A 22,329-nucleotide genomic window follows, 5' to 3' on the forward strand; every position below is an offset into this window, starting at 1 on the left:
CGGTCATTACTCCAGGTGTATCTATGAGGAATTAACATTTAAATTGCTAGACTGATTAAAGCAGACTGTCATTCCCAATATGCGTGGGCTTCATCCAATCAGTTGAAGGCCTGAATAGAACAAAAAGGCTGACGCTCTAGAGTAGTAAGAGAGTTTTTCTGCCTGACTGCCTTCAAACCGGGCAGCTTTTTTCCCCAGTATTCAAATCGGAAGTGAAACACAGGCTCTTTCTTGGTGTCGAGCCTGTGAAACCACTGGCTCTCCTAGGTCTCCAGCTTGCTGACTTACCCTGCAGATGTGGGGACTTGCCAGTTCCATAATCACATGAGCCAATTCCTTCTAACAAATCTCTCTCTCTCAGATCCCACTGACCTCTCTCAGATTTATTCTCACTCTCTCAGAGGCTACTGGTTCTGTTTCTCTACAGAACGCTGCCTGATACACAACATAGCTCCTGCCAAGACAGAGAACCTGCATGGGCTGCTGGCCTCTTAAGTCCAAATGAGCCCCGAAGGCAGTATAAAAGGAGAGAGCAATTCCAGAACTTAACAGCCCCAAGTGAGAAACTGTGCAGGCAACTGGAATCATTGGGAAGGCGGAGCTGTTTAGACACAGCACTCACCCTCTGAGGTTTTGCTACCCATTCACTAGAGAAATGGGCAGCAACAGCTCTGCCCCTGACTGGTGAGCACTAAGGAGCTACACTCACTCCTCAACCCTAACCCTAACTCTTCTTCTGTCCTTCCCCTATGAAATGGAGATTAACTCTTCTCAGTGCTGCTCCCTCCAGCAGATCTGCCTCACGGGCACTTTATAAGGACTCAACACTCATAGCACAAATTCCCACACTGAAACACATTTTTCAAGGAAGCATTCAAAGAGAAAAAAAAAATCTAAAGGAGGCTGTAAGAGATATGAAAAATAAATAATGAGAAATGAGAAAAATCTTGGTAAAGTTCACTAATGTCATTTAAAAAAAAAAAAAAAAGATGGGAGAAAAGGAGAGAAAATTACCCAAATCTAATTACCTCCTAGTTTTACAGTACTTCAAAAAATGAAGATATATTACTTTTGATTTTGCCACATCATTAAGAAAATGTTTTCAACACATGCAAGTGTGAATATTGTTATTAGGGAACAAAGAGGGAATGCTATGGTGTCTACTGGAAGTCTGCAAATACCCGAAGTAACTAACCCTTAGAAGTTGGAGGAGGCCCAGTAAAGAATCTCGACTCAGAAGGCACTTTAATGCCAAAGAAATGAAGCAAACTACTCCGTACCATTTACACAGAGTTTTATTCAGGGTAACTTACGGATAGGAGCAATGGTGGGAGGCAGAAAAACGATCCAGAGCACTACATTGCTACTATTCTCCACCACATACTCTCCACCTAAGCCTGGACCTCAATCCACAGTTTTTATAGAGTGAGGGGCATGGTAGTGAGATCATAGGGTAGTTACATAAAGTGACACCACCAGAGGGTCCGTACTAGTTATCTACAGTGGTGCCACCTGTGCACCAGCGGATCCCTACTAGTTATCCAGAGTAGTACAACCCGTACACCAGAGGGTCTGTCCTAGTTATCTAGAGTGGCGCCACCTGTGCACCAGAGGATCCCTACTAGTCATCTAGAGTGGCGCCACCTGTGCACCAGAGAGTCCCTACTAGTCATCTAGAGTGGTGCACCCTGACGCCCCTGCAAGCCAGAGGAGAGAACATCTTGAACATCTTGGAGTCAGTGGTGTCAGCACTCCTACACCATCACAGACCAAATATGTCAAAGGCGCCCCCGATCACTGATGGAAATGATGACAACAGCCTAAAACCTTTAGCTTCATCAAAGGTTTCCTCTCATCTCTTTTGATACTATTTTCGGGGATTTATTTCATTCACTGAGGTCTTTGGAGAAAACAATCATATTCTAAAAGTAAAGAATGATAGTAACGCAGACACCTATGAATCTTTATACTTAAAAACGGTTGTACTAAAACTGAAATAGCTCATGGAAGAAAAGAAATCTGTAGATTTTAGGAATTAGTTTTGTTACAGCATTTCTTGAGTCTTCAGAGAAAGGAATGTTTTCAAGTCCTGACAGTAGAATCAGGTTCTAATTGCCAAGTGCAATGATTATATAAACAACATTCTTGGATCAGTATCAGAAGAGACACACATGTTTTTATAAACACAGCTCCCAAAAGTATCAGCAGTTTCATTTCAACTGTTTTCTGTGCTGAATGAAAAGTGCTAAGGGAATAAGATCATCCAATCACATTATTTACTGTATTTGTTTCCTGTGGCTGCTGTAACAAATTACCATACTCAGTGGCTTAGAACAACACAAGTTTGGTGTCTTACAGTCCAATACAGATATCACTGGGCAAAAATCAATACACAGAAGGGCTGCATTCCTCTGGAGGCTCTAGGGGAGAATAGGTTTCCTCAACTTTTCCAGCTCCTAGATACCACCTGCATTCATTCGCTGTGGGCCCCCTCCTTTCTGTACCCTCAAAGCCAAAAAAGGTGGGTCAAGTTCTTCCCACATCACATCACTCTGGCCTCCGCTGCCTCTCTCATCCACTTGTGGAGATTCTTGTGACTACAGTGTTCCCACCTGGATTATCCAGAACAATCTCCCTTTTTTTTTTTTTTTAAAGATTTATTTATTTATTTATTTGACAGGCAGCGATCACAAGCAGGCAGAGAGGCAGGCAGAGAGCAAGGAGGAAGCAGGCTCCCTGCTGAGCAGGGAACCCGATGTGGGACTCGATCCCAAGACCCTGGGATCATGACCTGAGCTGAAGGCAGAGGCTTTAACCCGCTGAGCCACCCAGGTGCCCCCAATCTCCCTATTTTATAGTCAGTTGATTAGCAACCTTAATTCCATCTGCCACCTTAATTTCTCTTGCCGTGTAACACAACACAGGCACGGGTTCCAGGGATTAGGACACAGACATCTTTGAGGACCATTACTCTGCCTACCGTTATTCTGCCTGCTACTGTGAGAGGATAAAAATAATAGTGGGTATGGAGCTGGATGCCCTCAAGCCAAAACTAAAAGACAGTTCTCACTTGCTTGTCCCTAAATTAAACCATGATCCTTTTGATGACACAGCATGGGATAAAACAGTTCTCAGCTTGAGTCAGGAGGTCCTTGATATCCATTTTTGATAAAGGGATCTCTTAAAGTCCTGGTTTTATAATTTCCAAAATAAGAACAGAAAGTTTCATATAACTGTCATATATATATGAACTATAACCAGTTTCATGTAACTGTTCTAAGGATTTGTAAAATCAATTCATTTATTCATTCACAAGCAGCTCTGCTGGTGAGACCCCAGGGACAGGGGCCAAGCCCTCATGAACGAACCTGGCACTGAAGTGGTATAAAAATAACAAAGCAGGGACGCCTAGGTGGCTCAGTTGGTTAAGCGGCTGCCTTCGGCTCAGGTCATGATTCCAGCATCCTGGGATCGAGTCCCACATCGGGCTCCTTGCTTGGCTGGGAGCCTGCTTCTCCCTCTGCCTCTGCCTGCTGCTCTCTCTGCCTGTGTTCTCTCTCTTTCTCTCTCTGACAAATAAATAAATAAAATCTTTAAAAAAAGAAAAAATAATAACAAAGCAGTGGCAGCAGCATGTTTAATGAATGCTTTCTAATGACTGGCCAAGTGCTAAAGACACATTATCTCCCTTAACAGCCACTCTACATTATAAGCATTCAACATGTCACCATTTTGAGACAGGCAGTACAAAAATTTCTGAGAGCACGAAAGACATTCTGCCAACCCAGTCTCTCTTGAGCCCATACCAGTCCAGGTCCCACATCATCCCCACCGCCATGAGCCACCACAACTGCTCCTATATGGATGGCCAATGGCCTCACCTTCATAAATTCAAGGGCAAGTCTCTAAAGTTGCTCTTATTATTCCTTTCCATGGTATTTGGCACAGCTGGCCATGCCCTTCTTCCTGAGATGCATTCCTCCTTTGGCTTCTTGGACACCACTCTCATTTGCTTTCTTCCTAACTCATTAGCTACTTCTTCTCAGGGCCCTTTGCTGATTTCCCTTCATCTACCAGATCTCAAAAATACTGTAGTAACCCTTAACAGGGCTCAGGTTTCTCATTTATCTGACCTCAGACCCTAAATGAGTTTTAAACTCATCCAGTTTCATGGTTTTAAACACCATCTAAATGCTGACTCAAAAATTCTTAATCCTATGGGGCACCTGTGTGGCTCAGCCCGTTAAGCATCTGCCTTCGTTTGGCTCAGGTCATGATCCAGTGCTGGGATCGAGCCCCGAATTGGGCTCCCTGCTCAGGAGGAGCCTGCTTCTCTCTCTACCCCTGTCCCTCACTCCTCCTTGTGCACACGTGCACTCTCTCTTTCAAATAAAATCTTAACAACAACAAAAAATTCTTATCTCTAGCCCAGACCTGCACTAGTCTTCTTTATCCAACTACATACTTGAAATTTCCACTTGGATGCCTAATTGACATCTCCAACTTAAAAGAGCCAAAATGGAACTTCTGAAATACCCCACCAACACCTTGCCCTGAGCACCAAAACCAGCACGAGCTGGTCTCATCCCATCTTAGTTCACAACTCCGCCTTTCTAGTTGTTTACCCTTGATTCCTCTCTTCCACTTATAGCCCCGGGTCCTAGTCAAGAAATCTACTGGGTCTACTTCAGAAACTACCCTAAGTCCTTCCTCACCTCCAGCTAGAGCTCTGCCAAAGCCTCATAACTAGTCTTGCTGCTCCCTACTTGCTGTCCAAGACTTTTTTCAAAGAGCATCCAGAGCGCTCTCACTAAAATGACAGCCTCCAATGGCTTCCCAGCTTACTCAGGGTAGAAACCAAGTCCATAAATTGGTTTATAGGCTCTTTGTTTTAGCCATTCACTAATTCATTTCCTAACATTCACCCCCACTCGCATCCTCAAAGACGTCCAGCAACCCTACGTGAAGGTGTTGTGTTTGCTCTTCTTATTACCCACAAAATCTTTATCCCATGTATTTAGTCAAATGTCAAATTTGTGGCCCTCCCTGAGCACCCAGGATGAAACAGCACCTCGGCCCACTCCACAATCCCTTAATCCAATATTATTTTTATCCACAACATTTATTACCACCAAATATGTAAGTTTTTATTTACTGTCTGCCTCCTTCATAAAATACTGGCACAGCCTAGCACCCACAAGGTAAAAGTACCCAATAAATATTTGCCAAATAAGTAAAATGATCAATCAATCAGTCTATCTTGGACTGCCTAAAATAATTTCTCTCCTAGGTAGTTGAAATTATAAACTCTGTTCAAAAATATATCATACCAGAGTCATGTTCATCTTTTAAATCTCTAACAAATGGCAGAAATACAGGTTCACAAATCTGTACTTATATTCAGAAAGTTTCTATTAAGTTTCCAAACATAAAATTTTTATAATATCTGCTTCAAAGAGAATGTTTATCCATGCCTGAGTGATGCAATAATCAGCAAAACCTGTTAATATTAATAGCTCATTAAATGAAAGAGCAAATTTTTGACCCAAAGGCTATTTGGAAGGATATATTATAACCCCATGCTCCATTTTTCTCAGCAATCAATCTCCTAACAAGGAACATCACCATTTTAGTTACTAGTTGCTCTAAATTTATTAAAATTAATATATGTAAAGAATCTATTTAAGTTTCAATAAATGATTCACAGTGTTCTACCCACCAGGAAAGATAAATAAATTATTTTTCTGTGATGCATTTTCTGATTAAAAAAGCTATCTCTTGATTTCTCACAATGACTGCTTTTCATTTTAACAAAATTGAAAAGAACAATCCTGGTGGCTGATGCATCCAGAAGTTGCATTTTATTTTAATATTAATTTCTCATTCAATATAAAATGCATGTAGGTTTACTTTAAATAGGTTGAGCTACTTGTCCACTTATTAAAATTAATATATCTAACATATTCAAGGTATTCTGATCATATTTGTGAGAAGTGAGCCAGATTTGAATGGGCATCTCTTTAGGAGGCACATTTATTAATAATGGTAGCAAAAAGAAAGAGAGCGATGACACTAATTAACTCTCTCTGTTATTACATGCCAGGCCCAGGCCCAGCGTACAATGATTTACATGCAATCTTCACTTCAAAGGAATGTACACAGGCAGAATGAGGTCTGGTGTAGCTGGAACCCGCACCTGGTACAAAGCGCACTCACTACCTCTCTGTTTCACTCGGTGCTCTTCTTCCTTGCCGCCCCCTCCTTAGCTTGGTGGTTTCCGTTATTTCTCCCTTTGCTGTGCGAGTTTCATCTTGAAATGTTAGGCTAACAATTTGATGCTTCTCCTACAAAGCTCTTTGTATAGCACACTAAGCTCTTCGAAGAAAGATGGAATATACTTCTAAATAAATAATACACCAAACACCTACTCGAAGTAAGCCAGGTTTAAGAAAATACATCGCTCCACAAAGCAGAGCTGCTTCAGTTTCCGGCTCCATGGCTAAAGTATGCCACAGCATATTGTTTCTGGTCCATTAATAGGAAAGACCCTATGGAAAATGATGACATTTCTGTATTGTTGATGCTAAAACTTCTCTCTGCACTACTGATTACACTCAGAAATAAATCTCTGTTGTGTTAAGCTGTTACAGTTTTGGAACTATACTGTGGCATAGCCAACTTCTCCTGCCTACTGTCGTACCTGATAGGACTGTAGCTCATCTTAAAATGAAATAATCTACTCAAAGCACTCAGCACAACACATGGCATGTAAATGGACCTGAAAAAAATTAAACTGATGATTCTTCATGATTTAAATATTAGCTTCATTAAAATGCATATATATATGAAATGAATCAGATGTTAGAATTATTTGGCAAGGATTTTAAAGCAACCATCACAAAAGTGCTTCTAAGAGCAATTATAAATTCTCTTGAAACAAATGAAATAATGGGCTTTCTCAGCAAAGAAATAGAAGTCTTTTAAAAAAATGTAAACATTAGAACTGGCAAATAAAATAACCAAAAGAAAAAACTTTGTGGATGACATCAGCATTAGAGTGGATATGTGAAAGAACATAAACAATGAACTTGAGAACAGATCCATAGAATTTGCCCAACCTGAACAAGACAGAAAACTGACTGAAAAACACAGAACAGAGTCTCAGGGACCTATGGAACAATAACAAAAGGGCTAACATTCAAGTTACTCAAGTCCCAGGAGAAGAGAGTGGAACTTAAAAAGATTTCAAAGAAATAATGGCTGAAAACTTTCCAAAGTTGGTGAAGGACATAATCCTACAGATTCAAGAAGCTGAGCAAACTCCAGGTAAGATAAATTGAAGAAATCCACACCAAGAGCCCTCATAACCATAACTGAACTTCTGGAAACTAAGGCAAAATAAATAAATAAATAAATAAATCTGGAAAGCAGCCAGGAAACAGGACACAATTACAGAGAAGCATAAGGACAACATACCTGTCATTTGAAATGACAGAGGCCAGAAAAAAATAACAGAACATTTCTCAAGTTCTGAAAGAAAAGAACAGTCAACCACTTAAAAAACAAAAAAACCTATGAATAAATTGTTAGAACTTTAAAAAAAAAAGTTCAATTAACTCACAGAAAGGGAAGAAACGAGAAATAAGAGAAATGAAAAGAAGAGGAAAGAGAAAACAGAAGATGGTAGACTTAAGCCCTAACATGTCAATAATTACCTTAAATGTGAATGATCTAACCACAAAAATTAAAAGACAAACTGGCAGAGTAGAAAAAGTCAATCTGAAAAGGTTACACACTCATTGTATGGTTCGATTCATATAATGTGCCCAAAATGAAAAAGTTATGGAGAGGGAGAACAGATAGCGGAGCTGGGGGGAGGGAGTAGCTGTGACTATAAAAGGGAACCATGGTGAACAGTACTGCACCTTGACTGCAGTGACAGAAGTGCACCCATGTCATAGAAGTGACACATGACAGAAGTGCAAAGAACTGACACACATCCGTACACATGCACAAATGAGTGAATGTAAAACTTGTGAAATCTGAGTCAGGTCTCCAGATTGTTACCAATATTGATTTCCTGGTTGTGATGTTGCAGCTGAGTGAAGCAGGATGTTACCCTTTGGGAATGGGGTGAAGGGTACAGAGAATCTCTGTTATTTCTTAAAACTGCATGTGACTCCACACTTCTCTCAACACTTAAAACTTAAAAAAAAAAAATCTTAAGAAAAAAATGTCTATTAGCATTAAAAACAATTTCTGTCTTATGTAAAATATTGGCTGAAATAAAGAGAGCATGAAAGAAACCAAACATTTTCCCTAACTCCCTTGTCTTAGTGTGAGGTAAGGAAGGAAAAACACGCAGTTTCATTTTGAATCCCATTGCTTTGCAACCCAGAAGCTCTGTAACATCGACACAAAATACTACGAGAATATGTACAGGGATTAATTTTTTTCATTAAAAAAATGGTATCATTTTGCTAATTATATAAGTAATGCATACTTATAAAAACTTAGAAAATAAAGGCAGATGATAATAAAAAAAATAAGAATCACATGACCCAGTGACACTATAGTCCTGCGACCTTTTTTTCTGTGCTTACATGTGGATTTTGGAGGGTGGAAAAAAACTGGATTATACTCTAAATCAGGAATTGGTAAACTCCAAACAGCCTGTCTAGCTGGATGCCTGTTTTCATACAGCTTTCAAGCAGGTTTTTATATTTTCATATGGTTACATACCTACATAATATCCTCAGTATTCTTTGTATGCAAATCTTTAAATATTTACTACCTATACCTTTATAGAAATAGCCACCCTCTGCTCTAAATGACATTTTTGTAGAATGCTTTTATCAATTATAAAGATAATATAATTCCTTTCCAGACATCCGGACTGTTTCCAAATTTTTATATTATAAACAAAGTTGCAATGAACACTCTTGCAGCTAAATTGCCCCTACCCAAAGATGAATGTACTTTTTGAAGGGGATATAGCTTAGTAACTAACATTTATTTTATATTTTACAAATATTTATAATTATTTTCTTAATGAATCATTTGTTTTATGGCAAAACATGAGTTTATAACTATTAATGTTATCTATAAATTAGCAAGACAATTCTTTTTTCTCTAGAGAATAAGGCAAAGTTCAAAGATTCTGAAATTGCTTTTCCTACTAGTTTAACAAGCCATAATCTGTAACATCACCCAAAATATCATTTTATACATAGGCAGGAGTTCCAAGGGAGTTTTTTTTTTTTTTTTTTAATTTTGTCCAATTCTACAAAGGAACACAGAGGAAAAGTCTGAAATAAAATCAGAGAGATCACAGGGAAGTTGGACACAGTAGAAGACCAGGCTTTGGAGTCTTGACTGTGGGATTCAAATCCATTTACCAGCGAGTATCCCTGGCAGTTACCTAAACACTCTATTTCTTCATCTGTAAAAGAGAAGAAATAACCATGGCCAAAACTTGGGCCAATGAACATATCTAAAGAGCTTACCAAAATGCCAACTGTTGCTTCTTACAATAAATTTGTTTGTTTTTGTTATAATCTTCATTATCAAAATAGATTGTGAACACTGCTCAATCCATTCACCATCTTTGCTCCAAAGAGCACTCCAAACCTCCTCTACAGCATGTACCTTGGAGGATTTTTAGAAATAAAATCCCAGAGATTAGCTTGCTCATTTGCTTTTCTTTAAAACCATATTTAATATGAAAGCATATTATTTGTATCAGACTGACCAAAACGATTAGAAAAGGAGTCACCAATGGATTAGAAAAGTACCACTTCAAAGAAAGAATTGGATATAGAGGTGTCAACTTCAAGTTTAAAATGTCTTTTTCCTTTAACTGCCTAAAAGTGGAGTTCACTCAATTTCTTACAACACAGCTGAACTAGACGTTTTGGAATCTTTTTGACTCCCCTACCAAGATCGACTCTCACATGCTATCCACACTTCCTCCTGATTGGACTTGAGAAGCATTTCCTCTTTGTCTTCTGCTCCTGCCTAGCCCAGACACTTACATTCCTGTGATCTCTTTAGGGGCTTGCACTAGAACTTCCTGAAATGGGTCTTTCCTTCCAGCTCATCTGTCACCAACCCCTGTGCCCACCCCCCAATAAGCATGCCTTTCGCTGGCTCCCCAGCGTCCAACAGATCAAGTCTAAACTGTCTGGTTTGACACATTCGTAGCTCTACAGCCTCACCCTAGTTCCTCGTCCAGCCTCATTGCCCCAGCTTGCTCCACATTCCAGCCACACCCAGAGCCTCCCAGCTGGCCGGCAGAACGTGTGTGCCCCTTCATCACTCGATCTCTTCCCAAAGACTGTGGCAGCCTCTGCCTAGATTTATCTTCCATACTTAAATCTTCAAGATTCCAAGCAAAGCCATTCCTGACTTATCATCCATTCCTCTGGGCTCCTGTAGCACTCAGCCCCCACCCAGACCAAAGCAGTTGTCCCCAGTGTTGACAGAAGCTTAAAGCTTCAAAATGAGAATGAGTTCTTCTGACCACATACTTCTGTGTTACTCTTTTCGAAAGTAAAACACCATTTAAGAAACAGTCTGGCTTATCATATCAAGGTGGAATACACAGTGGATTATATGTTAGAAAAAAAATAGTAGAGGCAAGGCACACTTTATCCTACAAAATCTGCAAAAACTCATGTAGTATTAACACGAAGGCAAGAGCTTAATGTACGCTCTTGGTTGTTAATACAGCTTTGAACTTCTACTTTAACAGCAAAGCACAACTTAAAATCCTCCTAAGTTTTACATACTGACATATACACCACTTTCAATTGCATTAATTATACTACACCTGGAAATTTCATTTCATTTGGTTGCAGGTTTCAAGAATAATGAAGAAAACACAGACAATTTTGAGCAGTTAATACTTCTTTCTTGAACACACAAAATGAGAAGTTGGAAGAAAACCTAAGGGAAAAACTTCATAACACTGGATGTGGCAATGATTTCTTGGATATGACATGAAAAGTACAGGGAGAAAAGCAAACATAGATAAACTGGACTTATATCAAAATTTTAAACCTTCTATGCATGAAAGAATACACTCAACAGTGAAAAGGCAACCTATGGAATGGGAGAAATTATTCAAGTACTGCGAATTGTCTAACTGAGATATGGAGATATATATATATATATATTCTTTTTTTTAAAGATTGTATTTATTTATCTGACATAGAGAGAGATCACAAGAAGGCAGAGAGAAAGAGAGAGAGGGAGGGAGGGAGAAGCAGGCTCCCTGCTGAGCAGAGAGCTGGAAGCAGAGCTCGATCCCAGGACACTGGGATCATAACCTGAGCTAAAGGCAGAGGCTTAACCCACTGAGCCACCCAGGCACCCCTATATTTTTTATGTATTATATTGTTTATATTCTTTATAGAGACATAGTTAAATCACAACTCTATAGATCTGTATCTATATGTCAACTATCCATCTATTCTATTCACAGGTTGTTGAGTTATATATAAAAACAATATGTGTATCTCTATCCTTTTCTATCCATCCATCCATCCATTTTTATCTGATACAGACTAACATCCAGAATATATAAAGAACTCCTCAATTCAAGAACAAAAACCAAACCACAATTTGAAAATGGGCAAAGAACTTGAACGGACATTTCTTCAAAGAAAATATATAAATGGCCAAAAAGTTTATGAAGAGATGTTTGATATCACTTAATCATTAGGAAAATGAATGAAAACCACAATATCACCTCGTAACTGTCAGGACAGCTACTATTAAAAAAAAGAAAAAAAAGAAAAAACAAGTGTTGATGCGGATGTGGAGAAATTAGAACCCCCATGCGTTGCTGCTGGGAACATAAAGTGGTGCAGTCTCTATGGAAAATGAGAAAATGGTATAGTGGTTCCTCAAAAAATTAAAAATAGAATTACTATATGATCTAGCAATTCCACTTTTGGGTACATATTCAGAAGAATTAAAAGCAAAATGTCTCAAAGAGATACTTTTAAACTCATGTTCTTTGTAACACTGCTCATAAAAGCCAAAAGGTAAATGCCACTCAAGTATCCATCAGTGGGTGAGCATGTAAAATGTGGTATGGACATACCATGGAATATTACTCAACCTTAAAAAAAGAAGGCAATCCTGACCTTTGTGACAAAATGGATGAACCTTAAGGGCATGCTGCTAAATGAAATAAACCAGTTCTGAAGAGACCAATACTGCATGATTCCACTTATATAAGGGTTCTAGAGCAGTCAAATTCAGACAGAGAAAGTAGAAGGGTGATTGCCAGAGGCTGGTGGAGGAATAGGGAGTTGTAATTTGATGACACAGAACTTCTGTCTGTTTTGCAAGATAAACAAGTTCTGGAGGTAGGCTGCTCAGCAATGTGAATGTACTTAATGCTAAACTATGCACTTAAAAGTGGTTGAGATGGCAAGTTTTTAAAAGATTTTATTTATGTATTTATTTATTTAGAGAGCTCAAGCGCTGGCAGAGGGAGAGAGAGAACTTCAGGCAGACTCCACACTGAGCGTGAGCCCAAAGAGGGGCTTGATCTCATCACTCTGAGATCATGACCTGAGCCAAAATCAAGAGTCAGAGGCCTAACTGAGTCACTTAAGTGCCCCAAGATGGCAATTCTTGTTATATATATGTTATGTATATTTTATATGTATAAAATATGTATATTTTATCACAATTAAAAATTTTTTAATTAAAATTACATTTAAACTTTAAAAATAAGAGTTTCAGAGAAACCTAACACTAGGGTCTTCTCAGTATGAAGGCCCAGTCTATAAGAAATGTGGCTTTCATAAGGAAAACAGATAAACTGCTATAATTCATGGTTGAAAACACTAAACATTGTTGTTTGCAGAAATGGAAACTATCTGAGCACTTGAATAAAGAGGGAGAAGTACATGAAGGAAATGTCTGCCCTGTGAAAGCTGAACTGACAGTACAAAACCTAGTGGGGCGATAGAGGAAGAGGAGAAAAGGAAAAATAAAGATTTTTTGGCAAAAGAACAGTGTTTTACAATCTCGAGCATGGATCTGGAAAGATCATGATTCAAACTGAGACACCCAGAACAAACAGCTCCAAAGACTGGATTATAAACCAACTCATCATACTAAAAAGCCCAAACTTGGCCTATCACCAGCCTGACTCCTTTGTTGGCCCATGAACGAATGAAAACCCGGATGGGAGAGTAACCACCCTGGGTCCCAGAGTCTCCGGGAGTCTCCCCAAGCTCTGCAGCTGAAGCCCCAGGCTGTAAGAGGAGACCAGCGCTCCTTCTAAAATACAAGCTGAGGCTCACTAGCTTTCAGGGAGGGCTTCCCACATGCTAGGCACCACACAACATGCTTCCCAAACAGCAATCTCATCTAGCCCTCGGGGCAACCCACACGGCACACATGAAGGAAACGAGGGACAGAGAGATTGTGTGCAAGGCCACAGAGCAGGTACAAAGTATGGCTGAGACAGGAACCCAAGGCCTGCCTCCACAGTCCCTCCGTCCCGGCCGATGCAGAAGACACCAGAGACAGCAGGAAAAATGATGGAAAGAGCCCAGATCTGGGGCTTGGTTTGAACTCACTTCTGTAAACGAGCTATCTGAGATTAGACAATCAGGTTACCTTTCCGGTCTCGGTTTCGTCAACTTTGTAAGAATGATCCTTTCCTTCTATGTCTTTCCTAAGTGGTCAGCTCTTATTTCCTTCCTTCCTTCCTAGTTTTTTGTCCATTTCTATTCTGAGTTTTAAAAGTTCTGTTTTAAGATAGTTTTCTCTATCTACAAATGCTTGTTTAAAGACATTCAAGTTATGATGGAGTGTTATGCTGCTGCTTGTTTCAGCTGAAAATGTTTGGTTTCCACTTGCTCTCCTCACCATGGTTTTTTGAATGGATGCTCCCTGCCATTCCAGTTCAATTTTACCAGTCTCAGATTGCCAGGACAGCAACAAGAGGTGCTCCTATGAAGAGGACGAGGTTATTTGAATGGTTTACTAGGTCTCTTAGTTACACGGGTAAATGAAGGGCATCTTCTTTAGTAAGTGGTATCTTTTCTGGGGGCGTGAGGGGAGGCAAGTATCCCGATTTCCTGCTTCGTACCTTTAATTTCCCCCACTCCTATAATGTCACCACCATGCTTTCAAGGGATGCCTCCCCTCTCTCTCCAGTACCAGCCTCATCCCAACACTGTCCCCTCTGGTCCCACACCCTGTCAAACCCCCTCATTTAAATTCCCCAACAGCCAGTGCTCAGATCCAGCAGCTGTCAGACCTGTTCTCAGGACTGTCCACTCAGGGTGGGGCCATTTCCCTCCTGGGGGAGGGGACACTTTTGCATGAAACCACTCCTGCTGGAACTCAGCTACAGTGTCTTTATCTCCAACTCGCCTCCACTGGACTCAGCTCCAGACTCAATCCGAAGCTGGTTCTTCTGGTTTTGGATATGTATTCCCCCACTTACACTGAAGTTTACAGCACACCCTGTCTCCTGATTACGTTGGAGGGATGAGTTATGTGTGTTTTGTTTGTTCTCCTTGTGGATCCATTTAGTATCTGAAGGATGTGTGGAAAGATTTATTTAGGTGGCTGCCAACATCCTCTGAAATGAAATTCTTGGACAGGGCTCCAACACTGCAGAATTCTATACCAGTGTTTCTGAGAATATGGTTAACCGGAAATCTCCAAAAATGAGAATGGGAAGCTAAACTGCTTTTCAGGATTTTATTAAAAAATCAACAAGTATTGGGGCACCTGGGTGGTTCAGTGGGTTGAGCCTCTGCCTTTGGCTCAGGTCAGAATCTCAGGGTTCTAGAATCGAGCCCGACATCAGGCTCTCTGCTCAGTGGGGAGCCTGCTCCCCCTCTTTCTCTGCCTGCCTATTTGTGATCTCTCTCTCTATTAAAAAAAAAAAAAATCAACAAGTATTATACCGTATCGATAAGCAAATTCTGTAGTGCCTTAACAGGGGCCCCAAAGAGAGGATCAGAGATCCTCAGCAGCACAAATATTAGGAATCATGGCTCTACAGCCAAACTGCAAATGCATAGTAGCATAACACAAGATGTTCTCTAGAAGAATACATTTAAACCCACCTTTTCCCTGAAAAAGCAAACAAAATCCATATAATAACTGTATGCAGCATCAACCTAAATTTATAGACTATATTGGTTACAGTCACATTGGTGTGAATTTCCAGCAGGTTATCATAGATATTTTTTCATTCCTCTGAGCTAAATGAAATATTAAAAGGAAAAAATGTAATTATTATTAATAGTCCACCCATAAAATTGGTAGTTCACTAGCGTTATACTTAAATTTATATCTTATGCATAGTCTTGAAAATTTTTAAAAAATTTTTATTTTTGGGGTGCCTGGGTGGCTCAGTGGGTTAAAGCCTCTACCTTTGGCTCAGGTCATGATCCCAAGGTCTTGGGATCAAGCCCCGCCTTAGGCTCTCTAATCAGCGGGAAGCCTGCTTCCTCCTCTCTCTCTGCCTACTTGTGATCTCTGTCTGTCAAATAAATAAATAAAATCTTAAAAAAATTTTTTAAAAATCTATTTTTATAAATATATAAATATTTATATTTATTACATACTTATAAATATACTTTTATAAATATATGTTATACATTTATAGATACATATTATTTTATATTTTTATTCTCCTTAAAATATAACCTTTAGCACAACTTAGCTCCTTAACAGTTTTTCAGGTAGTTACTTTCCTTCTTATTTTATGAAATAAACTATAATTTCCATGATTTAGAAATTATATCAGTAAACATGGCATATTCATTAAAAGAATGAAGAAAGAATAAATATTAGAGAACCTATAGTGGTTGTTTTATCACAAACTGATTAATTTTTGAAAGAGCGCCCACGCAAGAGTGGGGGAAGGGGGAGGGGCATAGGGAGAGAGAATCTTACAAGCTCCACACCCAGTGGGGAGCCCAACTTGGGGTTACATCTCACAGCCCTGAGAGGACGACCTGAGCCGAAATCAAGTCAGATGCTGAACCAACTGAGCCATCCAGGGGCCCCTAAAATATAGATTTTTTTTTTAACTGTCAAAATTAGTCTGTAAAACTGCATCAAAGTTCCCACTGCCAACAGACTTTGGGTTTAACTACTACTCAATATCAGGAGAAAGCATTCCTTTTCCTGTTTAAGTCAATCCATTTAATATTTTTAAAGACAACTGTCACGTTCTTCCCCAAGGCTCAATCACACACGGCCCTATTTTACCTCACCCCCCAATCCTCAGCAATGTCTCATTTAATAAGGCAGAAAAAGCTCAAGATACCATGGTGAGCCAGAAATCCTCAGGCTCCCGAACCACCATCTTACCTCAGACTCATCTGTAGATTCTTCGAGAGACTCAGTTTCCTACAAAGCATAGAGGGGGAAAATAGTCAGAAGGATGACAAAAGAATAAGACACGGGGAAAGAGTCATCCCATCCCCACCATCCACATCCACCTGCCCTTTCTGGGAAGTAATCTGCAGCTACAGTTGAAAGACTCCACGCCTTGTGGGCCTCCCACAACTTCCCACATCTGGCAGAACTGAGATGGTTATCCTGGGGCCACCCAGACCCCCAGCTCCTGCTGACCTCCCTCGAGTGGACAGCAGGTTAACGAATGGCCTCAGGAACTATCGTGTGAGTACACAGAAAGCACTTTCTTTCGCTAAAAATGGAAACAGGTCTGGCAAAGCAGCCTTACTTACTGATCTTGGAAGGGAAGAGGAAACTGCCATCTCAAATTCTCTATAAGCCAATTTTTATACTGAAAAGCCCTTGTGCTATTAATTATTGTGCTATTAATCTGGTGAAGTCAAAATGATTGTCTCGCTTAAACAGCTTTTTACAAAAGAATTCCCCTAGAGTAGTACCTATCAGACATTGTGCAAACAAGCTCCATAATTTACATTCACTCTTTAAACCATTAACTGGAAGACAAATTCTGCCATTTAACACAGTTTCCCCCTTGCTAGACAATGAATCTTGCTGCTCTGGAGAAAACAAAGCAAAAAGGGAAAAAATTGACTTGATCCTGCTAATCTCTCACCTGTCCAGTGAAAGAGAGAATCTGCTGATGCCATGCATCCTCAAAGAGGTCAGCAAAATGAAGATTTACTTAACGTACTTATAGATATCAATAGCAATAAAAAGTTACAACTAATATGCTGACACTGAATGTAAGCATTTTACAACGATCCATGAGATAAAGAACAAAAAAATGGGGCAAGGACATTTTAGATATGACTAGTAGTTTTCAAGAAAAAAAAAATAAACATTTTAAAGCAAGTCAGATGCATATATTACTCGGCAAAAGTTGTATAGCAGCAGAGACACAAATCTGGTGTTTGAAAGAATTTTATTTTCATTCATGGAAAATTAAGAAGAACCTGGAAGGTGCAGGCTGCCTGTGGAATGCCTTGTGGACAATACAGTTCCTGCTCTCAAAGGCCATCTGTAAAATGGGGACAAATGCTACCTGTAATTAAGAGTTTTATTGTAGTTGTATCACTACCCATGAGGAACCTAAGAATCTGTTCTAAATCTCAACGTGGCCTATTTAGTTGGAATGTTCTTCTAAGTACTAGAAAATTCCCATTAATTTGGAGCTATAATCTCTCCACAGTAACTTTTTGTTCTTAGCACCAATAAGACACATAAAAAATCCAATTCTACTATTTGACAGTTCTCCAAAGTTAATGACACGTATCATGCCTGCCCTTCTAAATTGTTTTTCCTCTGTGCTAACCATCCCCAGATCCTGGTTCTCATCCACTTACCATCCTGATCCTTCTCTTTTGGACACACTCCATTTATTATTAACAGTCACCATTCTGACATCTTTACTGAACATCTATTATATATATCCCCGCAATGCTAAATGCTTTGCACCTAGCATCTTAGAATTTCCTAATGACCCTCGAGGTAAGAACATTGAGGCTTAAAGGCTGAACTTAATGACTTCTGACACCCTTTCTGCCCCTGACTGTTCCTGAATATTGAGATACTAACATCAGCAAAACGAGGCTTTGACGACCATGCCAGTGACCTGCACCTAGATTCCTATTCCCCAACTCAAGACTTTAAAAGGACACTGGACTGCTCTTTCCAGAAAAAATTTCTTAAGGAAATTTCTTATTTGAAATCCATTCTTATTTGAAATCCATTCAACGAGGTACAAAGGGGAAAGGTGCAAATGTCCCATTTATGTTCTTCATTAAAACAAAAGTATTATGTCCCCATGCAGCAATTTCAACCCAAAACTCAAAATCAAATTACATGCCTAATCTGTACTGAAAAGCACGCAGCACCAGAATCCGACACCATGCAGCATGAGGCTCTCAGAAAACCAAGTTTTCAGGGAAAACCAGGGTCTCAGAGAAGCTTCCTGGGGCTGCTGGTATCAGTGAGAATATTTACTCCAGACACTCTAAACCCCCAGCACCAGCAAAAACCTCCCAAATGTAGTTGTGGCCTCAAGAGAAATCACATATTGTCCATAATCCCACCAAAGCAATGCACGAGTGACTTCAGGAATCAGTCTGGCCTCCTGTTTCTTAGCTTCATCCACTCAATAAGCCCCTGTGTTTAATGTTCTAGAGACTGAGGGGCAAACCAGAAGTTAGCAAGTGAATGTCCCAGGGAAGGATCCAAGAAGCCAGGCTGAACGGTGAGAAAGGTTACAATTCAGAAAGAGTCAGTGGTATTCAAACATTTTTTAACATCACACTCTTTTAAAGAACTTAAATCTTGAAAATACAAGTTACAAAACTGTGCTGTTCTCTAAGTGAAATAAACCAGACATATACTGTAGATTCCACTTATATGAGGCAGAAAGTAGAACAGAATAGATTAGGGGTTGGGGCGGGGTGATAGGGGGATTAGTGTTTAATGGGTACAGAGTTTCAGTCTGTGATCACAGAAAGTTCTAGAGTTGTATGGTGGAGTAATGGCTGAACAATGAAGCAAATGGACTTAATGTTGCCAAATCATATACTTAAAAATGGTTAAAGTGGGGGCACCTGGGTGGCTCAGTGGTTTAGGCTGCTGCCTTTGCTCGGGTCATGATCTCAGGGTCCTGGGATCGAGCCCCGCATTGGGCTCTCTGCTCCGCAGGAAGCCTGCTTCCCTCTCTCTCTCTCTCTCTCTGCCTGCCTCTCTGCCTGCTTGTGATCTCTGTCTGTCAAATAAATAAATAAAATCTTAAAAAAAAAAAAGGTTAAAGTGGTAAATATTATGTATATTTTACCACAATAAAAAGAAAACTATGCTGCTGTTTGAAGCAAACATGATGAGCCAGAAGGCACAGAGTGATGCAAATGTGAAGCAGAACAAAATCTAGGCAACAGCTGAAAGCTAAACTCAACAACTTGTTCTGCAAACCAATCCCTTACACTCAATCACATATCCAACAAACCTGGCCCCTCTTGAACCTGTATACTATGGGGCGGGGGGGTTGTATGTGCAATATCTGGGGAAGAAATGGAGGCTGGAGCCCCGGGAAGGTTTGCTCTGAGGCCAGCAGGATGAAGAAAGACAGCACAGCCCAGGCCCCAGGCAATCAGCCTGGCTTGGGGATGGACCTGAAACACTGCCACCTTCTCTGCTGCACTGCCACCTTCTCTCCTTCCCAACAGACTGGGTGACACAGCTAAGCGTAGTGGAAGACAGGGTGAGAGAGATCCCAATGTCAGACACAGGCAGACATAAGAGGATATATTTGTGTGATACGTATCTGTTATTCCTGTATCATTGAGGCCTCAATTTCTAAAAGCCTGGTTGAGTAGGAAAGCTGAAAGAGCACCTGGGGAGCAGGCAAGAGCAGGCAGACTCAGGGTACCAACCCCGTTGAGCCCCACAGGCTCAGCTACCACACTCATCCGAGTCTGCAAAGGAAGGAAAACCTGGATGTCTGCCCAGTGTGGAAAAAAGGACCAGCGAGGCGACCTAGTGACCCAGTGCCAAATCTGACTGCATCACAATCACATAAACTCCGTTTGGAGAAATGGCTACACCCAGGCAAACACTCCATCTTCACAGTCTCTGATGCAGTCAGTCTAAATAAGAGCCTCAAATCACAAGCATTTGGTAACAAAAACAATGAGGAGGGAGCAAGTGCCCAGAAGAAACAGAGTCAAGGGTGAATGAGCAGCCAAGAACCGGGAGCTGCATGAAACACAGAACCTCAGACCTGAGGAGGGCTCCCCCTCCGAAGCAGTAATGTGGGTACCAGAGAAACCACAAATAATCAGCTGGTGACACCGGCCTTCAGCCAGCCAGTCCAGACAAAGGAGAGGAAAAACTCATAAGGCAATAAGCACATCCAGCTAAGCTAATCTGTGACTACACTTTAGTTACACGATGGTAAAGAGTGGATCTTCCCAAAATTTCTGATTCTTTGTTTTAGCAAACTCTTGTCTGGCTTTATTTCTTCTGTTATTAGTGAAGTTGCTTTTAAAAGATCTCGATCAAACTATTAAAAAAAGAGACTACTACATTCTTGAGCAAAGCCCAAGTTTGAATAATAAACTGTCATCTAACACAGAAAGACACTTTGTCCTGGCCACGTTAACATACTTTATCTCATTTCATACTCACAAGGGTTCTGGAAAGTAAATGCCCCAGTTTGCAGGCAAGAAAGCTGAGGGAAGTATTTGTTGGTTTGACTTAGATTTTCCACATGGGGCACAATCACGGGGGAGTATACGTGCTCCTGAACTGCCATCTGATAAACAGTAAATGTTCGATGATAAGGATAACAATTCCCCAAATTCTAAAGTGTAAAGGGAAAATTCAAAAAAAAAGGAACTCTCCTCTCTTGTCAAGGAATATGTGGTCTGACTGATCAAATATTTTAATAGACTAGGCTCCCCGATGGTTTGGGGTACCTGGGGGGATGGCAAAGCAGGAATGTGGGAAATGCAACCCACAATACATATGAATTACTAACTTGCAGAAGTTTCAAGTTAAGATAAAACAACACAAATTCCACTGCATCTAATTTATAATTTGACATTTTCAATTCAGAAGGCTATTCTCCTCCTAATGAATTCATTTAAACATTTTATTAAGCACCTAGTACCTGTAAAGCACTAGCCCTGTGAGAGATACAGCCATGAGCAGGCTCTGTCCTTATTCTTGAAGACTCAGCAATCTGTAGTAGACATAAGACAAATATACAAACAACCAGACTTCAAGCAGAATGTTATCCATAAAAGAGGTATGAACAAATACTGTTGGGTATCTGTGATAATGAAGGTCACCTATAAATCACTTTAGAGCTAAGTAAAACTGCTGGTTAGAAGATTTCCAGGCAGAATAAAGGGTATTAGTCCTTTCTGTGAACTATGTAATATATATGTAGTTATTTCTGCAAACTACCTTGACCATACCCAGCACAAAGATTTCCCAATGACTTAAAAAAATGTTCAATCATATCCAAAAAAATGATTTCCTAGTTTGAGAGCCTATGAACTATATTACATTATGTTAATTCAGTACAGATCTTACCATTTTGGTTCTTTCTAGAATTAAAGGGGAAAAAACCCACAATCACCAAAGAATACAATGCTCAGAAAAGAGGAGAGATTTAGTTTTGTCCTGCGCATCACAAAGGGCTGTTTGTATTGAGAGTGCACGATGCCAAGGAAAAGCTTCTTTTGACTTAACCCATCATTGTAGCTAATTTTAATACACATCTCAATTCATAAAGTGTTCGGGGGAGGGAATTATGTCAAGATTTTCTAAAAGGTTCAAAGTGGCAGAACAGAACAATTGGTAAATTCATTTACCTCCCCTTTTGTGCCCTTTTAGCCTTTAAAAAACTATATATGAAAGGCCAGATTTTAATGGCTTCCTACTGTGAAATGCACAAATCAAGCAGGGTAAGAAAAGTCTAACCACCGTTAACCTATAAAGGACTGATAATGTAGGTAAAATTATTTACTAGCTTTAAAAAATGAACAGGACAATTTGTGAATGTTTGCTTCTTTCTGCAATTGACAAAATATTGGTCTTTTTTGAGAATGATAGTCTATGCAGACTGTTAAAGGGTCAAAGGTGAAATCACGACTTGAAGGACATTTATTAAGGTGATAAGGGCTCACTTTATTTCATAAAGTAATAATAATAAAATAAATAAAAATTAGAATTAGGTTCTAGTTAAAAATTAGAATTAAATTAATAATATAGAATTAATTAACAGAATTAATCAGCTAAAATGAGAATTAGTATTTTTTAAAAGGTGGAGTGGAGTATTTTAGTGAAAAATTGTGAACTCTGGCAATAGAAGAC

At 39.8% G+C, this 22,329-nt stretch overlaps 1 protein-coding gene across 5 annotated transcripts in view; it reads right to left on the reverse strand.

Moving 5' to 3' along the window:
* VPS41 (VPS41 subunit of HOPS complex) overlaps positions 1-22,329 on the reverse strand; it is a 347,998-nt gene that overhangs the window by 151,503 nt on the left and 174,166 nt on the right. For 4 of the 5 annotated variants that reach the window (XM_059170546.1, XM_059170545.1, XM_059170543.1 and 1 more), the window contains exon 2: positions 16,366-16,404. In XM_059170546.1, the coding sequence (XP_059026529.1) occupies positions 16,366-16,404 (39 nt within the window). Of the gene's footprint in view, positions 1-16,365; positions 16,406-22,329 lie in introns of all 5 variants that reach the window. The other variant, XM_059170547.1, reaches the window with a different exon arrangement.

The sequence above is a fragment of the Mustela lutreola genome, chromosome 4 (genome assembly GCF_030435805.1).
Source record: "Mustela lutreola isolate mMusLut2 chromosome 4, mMusLut2.pri, whole genome shotgun sequence".
NCBI classification, from domain to species: Eukaryota; Metazoa; Chordata; class Mammalia; order Carnivora; family Mustelidae; genus Mustela; species Mustela lutreola.